General features: G+C 38.5%; 1 protein-coding gene across 1 annotated transcript; it reads left to right on the top strand.

Moving 5' to 3' along the window:
• On the top strand, window positions 8798–9130 carry LOC109226004 (dirigent protein 1-like). The gene has a single exon (XM_019390807.1). The coding sequence runs from the start codon at window positions 8798–8800 to the stop codon at window positions 9128–9130; it is 333 nt and encodes a 110-aa protein (XP_019246352.1).

Raw genomic sequence — 9822 nt, 5'->3', positions numbered from 1 at the left:
TTCTTTATTATGGCATTTGAGGCATGTTCAAGAGAATTCTAAATGAAGAACCTGGTTCATCAGTATGGGTTCATATGAAAGCTCAGGTATGTTTTCTATACTCTGCACAATTAGAAAGATTAATAATTCAATCATGAGCAGAAGTCCTATACTTGTTAAATTCCTAGAAAATTCTATCCGTTAGCATTGAACCAATTCCGTCCATATAGAATTCTAAACCGTAACTTTTGCCTAATATCTAGGGAAACCAAATCGATCATTAAAATTCTGAAATTTCAGTTTGATTAGACTCATATTTGACCGCTGCAAAAAGCTGTCATTACTTATTAAATGTCTAATTCTCTTTAAATACACACCATTCCTCCAGTCTTCATCATAATTCCTAAATCGTCAAAAACTCTTCTTCACTTCTCTTCTCCAAAATTCCCAAACTCTTTCAAGAAATCGACAATCATGTCTAACTCTCAAAACAACCCTGGCTCTCCTCCACCACCATCTCCCTCAAATTCATCCTCATCTACTCCCCCCAGTGTATCTCCAAAACCTAGACTACAAAGGCAGAAAATGCTTGCTCGTAAGACTGTAGCAACTGGGGCTTTGAGAAAGGCTTTAAACGAAAGGTTGAAATCAAGCCAAATGAAGCAAAGCCAAGCTCCAAATTCCGACTCCAGCTCTGAGTCTGAATCCTATCAATCAGCATCTGAGGGGGAAGGACATGGGTCTTCTAACTCTGAGAAGACTCAAGAATCCCCTACTGAGGTAAGTTCATCTGTGACTGAAAACTTAGAGACTAGGTTTGTTTTGGTTGGACCCATTAGGGATGTTGAAGTGCCTGAGATACGTAGGTGTGGAGGTAAAAAGAATTTTGAAAAAGAAAATGAGAGAGAGGGTGCATATGGTGAAGAGAGGGGAAATGGGAAGGGAGCAGTTCTTGCTATATGTGGGGTTACACAAGAGAGGTTAGAAGAGAGTGGCCTAAAGTCAGGGGGAAGTGGTTCGGGGGAAGCTGCTGAAGGGTTGGTTCATCTGAGCAAACAGAGAGATGAACCTTTTTCATCTACTGAAGAGACCTTGGTTGATCTACTTAAAAAGGTTGGGGCAAGCTATGACCCAAAAAAACACAGAACTCTCACAACAAAAGCCCCAAATGTTCCCAACCTTCCATGAAAAGAAAAGCTTCATCCCCTACACCTACTACCTCTTCAGTGCCTAGGGGTAGAGCCACAAGAAGCAGGGTAAAACAGAGTGAAGCTGCTCTACATAAGGCCTTAGAAGAAAGCAAGAAAAAGAAAATGGATAAGGGAAAGGGAAAGATTGCAGACTCCTCAGAGGCTGTTGAGGAAGAGAGATGGAACTGGTCCATCAAGAAAGGGGTACAACAGTGGAGGTTCCTACACCCAAGCCTAAAAAGCCCAAGACTTCCTCCAAGAAGTCTTCCTCTGTGCCTGTGGCTGCTGAATTCACACTAGCCAAGAGAACAAGATCTGCAGTGAAAGCTAAACAAACAAAAGTTTCTGATGATGATGACTGGAGTGGAGAAGAAGAAGAAAATGATTCTGAGAAGGAACAGGACAAGCTTGCCATTTTTGGCAGAAGAAAGATTTTAAAAGGTAGATTGTTGAAGGATCTAGTGGAACCAGGGATGATAAGATTGGTGGATGCTTTAGCTGCTCAGGGATGGAAGGACATGGTCCTTCCGATGGAAGGTAGGCTAGCCAGAAATGAGCTGATTGAATTTATGACAAATGTTGTTGTTAAGGATGGAGTTGTTAGTAGCCTGGTGAAGAGAGTTCAAGTGCAGTTTGATGCAGTGAAACTGGGAGAGATTCTAGACATACCCTCTGAAGGGTTTGATGACTATATTAGGCAGAGGTGGCCATGCCTGGACTCCCTCCCTACTGCCCTTGAAATCACCAAGAGGTTTTGTGATTCAGAGGAAGTGAATGAAGCCAGGGCTGTGCAGAAAAGTGAGATGAGGCCTGAGCACAAGGTTGTGTTTGAGTTTGTCAACAAGTGCTTATCGCCAAGACAGGAGAGAAGGCACACTGCTAACTACATGGATCTGGTTCTTATGGAATGCCTGGAGAGAGGAAAGCAAATCAACTGGCCTGCCCTCATAGTCAAATTGTTAGATAGGGTCATAAATGGTTCCAAAGCTCATGCTACTCCATATGGCTTCATACTAACCACAGTTCTGGACAGGCTAAATGTGCCTCTGAAGAAATGGGAAATGGCCTCGAGCAAGGAACACTTTGGAATCAAAACTCTTCTTGCCTATGACTATCCAGTCAATGCTATCCCAGTTGAACCTGGTCCATCTCTGAAGACACACATCAACAGCAAAGTTAGGACTTTGGTTCAGGAATGTGCAGCTAAGGATGCTGAAATTGCTAGGCTCAAGGCTCGTGTGGTTGAAATGGAATTGAGAGGGATAGTCTCAGAATTGAGCTTACCAAAGAAAAGGAGAAGAATGATGGAATTCTTCAGAACATGCTAAATCTTCTCCAAACTCAACCCTCCAGTTCCTCCAAGCCTTAGGACTCCTAGCCTTTGTCTCCTGAACTTGTCTAGTACCCCCAATGACCCAGATTAGGGATTTTTCTGTTTTTGCTCATGGTTTGAATGTTTTTCTTTCTTTTTGTGGATTGTTAATGGCAACATATCCCTATCAATGACAACTGCTGTTTTCTCTTGTTCAATGATTATTCTGACCTTGATAGTTTAAATATGTTCGTTTGATTACTGATGATTGAACCATGATTGCACTTGCAGTTGCCCCAGTGTCCATGAGTACTTATTAAAATCTGGGATTCACATTGTGTATGCAACATTTCGATGATGCCAAAAGGGGGAAGAGATATTGTGCTTTACACATTATTCTAAAATAAGAGATATTTATAACCTAATTAACCGGTCCTTGATGATAAGTGAATTTTCTAAATTCAGTGTTGATGGTTAAGATGAGTTCTTACAGGTCCCTTGATCAGTAAAAAGCACAGAGTTTGTCATCATCAAAAAGAGGGAATTTGTTGGCCCAAGAACAGCTGAAGTTTTGAAGAATGACAAATGAACTCAGTTATGGACCAGGTCCATCTTGTGAAGCACAGTCATGATCAACCTACACATGTGAGATGCACGTGAAGGAGATAAGTCCTACTGATCAAGCAGCAATATCTCCTGAGCTGATCGAAAAGGTTGCATATTGGATAAGGGGAGAAAGTCTCCTTATATGAAAAGAACACAATCCGGATAAAGATAGTGTTGGAGTTTGAGATCTTCAAGGACTCAACTACGATAGAAGATTAGTAATTGAGTTCCAATCAAACTCTGATTACTAACCTATTAAAAGACACTGATTGTTCTCTTTTATGGGATTGCACAAACGCAGAAGTTAAACTAAAGTGAGAGCAAAAGAGCAAGGCGATTTTGCAAGCAATTTATGTGAGATTTGAGTGTGCACTCCTGAAGCTACTTGAACGAGATAGAAGAACCAATTCCATTGTGTTTTTCTTTTTTTCTAGTTCAATTGTAGTAGGTGGTTTAAAGTTGTACCTTTCAGCTTTCATAGAAGCAATTGTATTAGGTATTTAGAGTGTTCAAGTTATAAGCTAACTTGAAGTTGTCGCAGCAGTTGAGGCTGTGTGCTACAACGGGATTAGAGTTAATCCTTGGGTTTACAAAGAGTTTTTGTAAATGCTGTTTTGGCTCAGTGATATTAGTGGAAGTTTGAAAAAATCCTACTGAGTAGTAGGTCGTGGTTTTTTCACCTTTTGAGCCAGGTATTTTCCACGTAAAAATCTCTGTGTTCTTTATTTTATGTACTTATTATTCCGCAGATAGTAGTAGTTAGAACACCTAGAAGAACCAGGTTCTTCTAGAGCGAAAATTGGGTACCACACAAATCACCCCCCCCCCCTCTTGTGTGGTATTGACGTTTAGAACATTACTACGCTCTAGAATCCATTGGTTAAACGAGGGCGATGTGACTACTAAATTCTTCCATATCATGGCCACTAACAGAAAAAGAATCAATAAAATTGTTTTCTTCAAAAACGGCCATGGTATATGGATTGATAACCCTGAGAAAATTATTAATCACACAAAAGACTTCTATGAAAAAACTTTCACAACCTCTCACAAAAGTAGCAACTGGATACATATTAAGGATGATCCTAAATATTTTATCAATCTAGATTTATCCTCCTTAGATGCCCCCGTCACTAACTCTGAAATTATAAAAGCCTGTTTTTCCTTTAAGCCTTATAAGGCACCCGGGCCTGATGGACTTCACCCATTTTTCTTCCAAAAATATTGGAATATCATTGGTAAATCTGCGACAAACCTATGTCAAGAGGTTTTCAACACTGGTACTATCCCTAAAAATATTAATGATACTTTGCTTTGCCTAATTCCTAAGATTCCTAACGCCAATAATTTAAAAAACTTTAGACCCATAGGCCTATGCAACACTATTTTTAAAATAATTACTAAGATCATTTCAAATCGGTTGAAACCCTTCTTGAACACGATTATTAGCCCATACCAAACTAGCTTCCTAAAAAATAGGAAAGCTTGTGATAATGCTATTATTATTCAGGAATTAATTCTTAAAATGAACAAGTATCGTGGTAAGAAGCATAGCATGATTTTAAAAATTGATCTGGAAAAGGCCTTCGATCGTTTAGAATGGTCCTTTGTCTATAGAGCCTTGAGATTTTCCAAATTTCCTCCGAATATTGCAAAGCTCATAATGAACTGTACCTCATCTAGCAGAATAGCCATCTTGGTTAATGGCACTAGAACTAGTTATTTTCCCCCAAGCAGAGGCATTAGACAAGGCGGCCCTATGTCTCCCTATTTGTTTATACTCTGATGGAAATACTCTCCACCCTAATTAACCATAAAGTTGATCTAGGGTGTTGGGACCCCATCACTATTGGCAATAATAAGCACCAAATATCTCATCTCTTTTTTGCAGATGATCTAACCTTAATGGCGCATATTAATGAAAAATCTATAGGAGCCATTAAAGATTGCCTTGACTCTTTCTGTTACCTATCAGGGCAATCCGTCAACAGGACTAAGTCCAAAATAATCACCTCTAAATACTGCCCTAAAACTACTGAAGCTAACCTCTCACAAGTCCTTAATATCAAGATTAGTAAATCTTTCGGGAAATACTTAGGTTTTCCTATTACAAGCTCTAAACCCAGGGCCAAGGACTTCCAATTTGTCCTCGATAATATCATTTCAAGATTAACTACTTGGAAATCCAATTGCCTTAACATGGCAGGTAGATGTACTTTGGCCACCTCTTGTTTAAACTCCCTTCCTAATCACATAATGCAGTACACTCTTCTACCAGCTAAGATCCTTAGTAAAATAGATAAGACTCAACGGGATTTTATATGGGGTACTAACGACACCTCAAAAAAAACTTCACCTCATAAAGTGGGATATTATCACCCAAAACAAGAAGGAAGGTGGGCTAGGTTTACAAGCTGCCAAAAAGAAAAACCTAGTGAACCTTGCTAGTCTCTCTTGGAGACTCCTTAATAACACTCAATCATCTTGGGCTAAAACGATCTTAGGCCTCTATAGTTATAGGAAAGCGTCCAAAAATTCCTCCTTCATCTGGAATAGTATAGTGCTAGGCTGGGAAGCCTGTAGCAAAGGGATTATTTGGTTGCCTCACAAGTCTTCAAACTTGAGCGTGTGGAACAGTCGTTGGATCTCTCAAACTCCTCCACTTCGTCATTGTATTCATGGTCCTCTTACCCTAAAGGATGACACCCTAACCATAAAGGATATCTGGAAGAATAACACTTGGAAGTTACCAAAGCTTTCAATGGTGCTTGAACCAGGACTTATTAATAAAATAAAGGCTACAAATCCTACTACGAAAACCTATGATACACATGTTTGCTCATTAAACGCTAACGGTCTCTTCACTAGCAAATCATGTTACTCCCTCTTAGGCAACCAAACAGAGTATTACAAGGATTTTACGTGGATTTGGGAGGTGAACTGCCCTAACAAGTTAAAATTTTTATTATGAAAATGCTACCATGATAGACTTCCAACAAGAAGCTTATTACACCATATTGGCATAAACATTGATCCAATCTGTTCCTATTGCAAAACTCATAGGGAACCTATTAGGCATGTCTTTTTGGAATGCATGGCAGTAAAATAGTTGTGGTCCCTCTTAGGAATCGATGCTAACAGTTGGAATAGTGTCGATAGTTGGTTGACACATATACGTGACCATAACACTACTTTTAAAAATGGCACTATCACTTGGCAAGATTTATTTCCCTTTGTTATGTGGGCCATTTGGATTAACAGGAATAACAATTTATACAACAACTATACACACATGGCTAGCCTCAAAAGCGCTATTAATCTAATAGTAGAATATAAGCTTCTAACGGAAAAGGAAAATGTTACAAAGGTAAAAATTCCAATAAACATTAAGTGGAGTAACCTCCTAGCGGCCATATTAAGCTCAATATTGATAGTTCCTTCAAAGAAGCCCTATCTCTTTGTGGATTTGGCGGAGTCTTCAGAGATAACAAAGGCCAATGGATAGTTGGCTTCCATGGGAACCTTCCAGGAACAACACCTCTTCAGGTAGAATTAATGGCCTTGAAAACTGGCCAACAGATTGTCAAAAGACAAGGGTTCACAAAATTAGAAGTGAAAACAGACTCAACCGATGTTATTACTTGTTTGGATAATGGAATGATAATGCTAAATGACATTATTCATGAGTGCAGGTTGTTAATGAGGCAGGTGAAGGTTCAGGGAATACAGCACACCTTCAGGGAGGCCAACAAGCCGGCACACATGCTGGCTAAGGAGGCACTGAGTGGAAACAATGACAGGGATCTTAATATTATCTATTATGCTCCTCACTTTGTAACCAATGTCTTAAAAGCAGACTATGAAGGCTTGACTAATGTAGTTAAGTACGTTAACAAAGATGTTTGCTCTAGACTAGTAGCTTTTGGAAACAAAAATGTCCTCAGAGACATGTTGTTGGCCTGTAATAGCCAAGTAGGTAATGCCCTATCAGGCACTATGAACAGTGTTAACTCTACTATTATGTGATATATATAATATGATCCCTGTTAGTCAAAAAAAAAAGGAAATGGTATTCAATTGCTAAAGTTACGTGAGCTTTGTTCTAGAAAACTACTAAGTGGGTTCTTTATTACTCATTCACTCTAGATTAAATGAGAGAAATGAAGTGGAAGACTAAAAAAATGAATATTGAAAGGGATTGGAGTTATTGAGACTTTTAAAAGTATAAGTTATGAAGATAAAGAGTTGTGAGTTATGAAAATAATTTTTTTATTTTTTATTATAAAATAAATTGAAAGAATGATGAAAAATCCCCCAAAAAAGGAGAAAAAAGATAAATATTTTTTGGCCTAAGAGAGGTGCCACCTCACTTTCTTATTGCCCACTTTTATCACTTATATATATATATATATTATATACTATATATATATAATATATATATAATATATATATATATATATATATATATATATAATATATATAGTATAATATATATATATATAAAAGTGATAAAAGTGGGCAATAAGAAAGTGAGGTGGCACCTTGCATATTCTTTCACAATTTTCAGTTGTCCCTCATCTTTCTTCCTTTATATAAGAAACCTCTTAGCTTCCCCTTCTTCCCAGTATATTACCTAGCAACTAGATCATTCAACTCTTGATTTAACATCAAGCTTAGCCATAAAAAAAAGACACATAATTGTTCGCTGTTAAAGGCATTCAACAAGGCAGTGACTTCATATTTTCAGAAGCACCCTTTTGATTTTCAATGGAGAAATAAAAGAATGAAGAGACAAGAATATGCAGCAAGATGCTAGAAGATGACTGTCGGAAATAAAACAAAGATGGACGGCAGCCTTAAAAATTATAACGTCAGTTAGAATGAATTTACTATCTTTTTCTGATTTATTTTTTTATTTATTAAAAATACAAATCCTAGTAGACCTTAGTTTGTCTTAGGCAGAATGGTCTAAATGGCACCTATATTTGTGCCACTTTGTCATGCCGGTCCTTCTACTTTACTTTTTTTCATCCAGACACTTCAACTTGTTCAAAATCTATATTTTAAACCCCTCTGACCATTGACCAAGCACATGTGGCAAAATAATGGTTGAGCTGGACAAAGTGAGTGTAATTCACGCGGATAATGAGCGTGAATATGAACATTTGAACAAGAAATTATTAAAATAAGAAGAAAAGTCATTAAAATAAGTAAAAAAGAAAAGAAAAAAACAAAAGATATATGTCTCTTTTTGTTCCTCCCTCCCCCTCCCCCCTCCCCCCAACGCTTCTTCTTCTTCTTCCACACTGTACTCCCCCCCCCCTCCCAACAACACTCCCACTGTACTCCCCCCCCCCCCCAACAACACTCCCCTCCCCTTTTGTTCCCCAGTACGCTTCTTCGTCACCCCCCCCCCACCCCAACAACACCTCCTCCCTTTTCGTTCCCCCCGTACGCTTCTCCCCTCATACTTTTCATCGCTGATACGCTCNACCCCCCCCCCCACAACACTCCCCTCCCCTTTTGTTCCCCAGTACGCTTCTTCGTCACCGCCCCCCCCCCTCCCCACACACGCACACCCAACAACACCTCCTCCCTTTTCGTTCCCCCGTACGCTTCTCCCCTCCTAGTTTTCATCGTTGATATGCTCTGGAATGTATACTTGCTTCTTCTTTTTCAAAGAAGTTGCATTTGGCATAGGGATGCAACAATGGTTGCAGTGGATGATCCAGTAACTGAAGGTCCAGATCCAAAGTCCAAAGAGATTGGTAGAGCGCAAGGCATGTACATAAATTTACAGTTAGATGATAAGGGACTGCACTTGATGTTTTCTGTTATTTTCACTGATGGGGAATTCAAAGGGAGTACTTTGGAGATTCAAGGTGCTGATCTTTTTGCAATGAAGGAGAGGGAAATCTCAATTGTTTCAGGGACTGGTTTTTTTAGATTTGTTAAAGGTTATGGCATTATGACAACTCACTTTATTGATATTCCTAATCTCAGAGCCATTCTTAAGCTTCATGTTACTGTCAAGCACTATTGACGTTTACTAGTTCTATTTATTGGTAGTTTTGTGGGTCCTATCCTACGCTAAAGTTGCTTCATGATTCAATTTACAATTCGAATTGTAATGTCTAGGTTGATAGATTTCATGAAGAATTTATGATGTTGGAAGGTTTTTTTTAGGCAACTATTTTCTTAAAACTATTTGGTGATGTACGCTTCTCCCTTCCACAGCTTCTTCTTTCTCCCCTCCACCTTCTGGTTGTGAATGGAGAACGGATATGAGATGGACAAGGAAGAAGAACTCTGTGAATTTGAGGGAAGAGAGATGAGGTTGAGGTATTGATTTTCTTTTTCTTTTTCTTTAAGGAAATAGTATATAATAAGTGTTTTTAGTAGATAAAATATAAAAAATGATATGGAATATGATGTGTCATCCACGTCAAGCAAGTGAGATACACACACGGTCAGAGGGGTTTAAAATATAGATTTTGAACAAGTTGAAGTGTCTGGATAAAAAAAAGTAAAGTAGGAGGACCGGCATGACAAAGTGACACAAGTATAGGTGCCACTTAGACCATTCTGCCTTTGCCTTATGGTTAACTTAACTAAACATGTTATAAATACCCGGTGTGGGTAAGTTTTTACCGAAATAAAATGGTTATCTCAGTTCATTTAATTTGAGATTCAACTCCGTAAAAGAATTTTTCTTTCCCTAATTATATTTTTTAT

Source organism: Nicotiana attenuata, chromosome 5, assembly GCF_001879085.1.
Source record: "Nicotiana attenuata strain UT chromosome 5, NIATTr2, whole genome shotgun sequence".
Lineage (NCBI taxonomy): Eukaryota > Viridiplantae > Streptophyta > Magnoliopsida > Solanales > Solanaceae > Nicotiana > Nicotiana attenuata.
The sequence above is the reverse complement of the archived record's forward strand: the minus strand, read 5'-3'. Positions and strand labels throughout refer to the sequence as shown.

Coding starts and splice junctions, on each gene's coding strand:
- LOC109226004 (XM_019390807.1), top strand. CDS start 8,798: ATGGTTGCAGTGGATGATCCAGTAACTGAAGGTCCAGATCCAAAGTCC.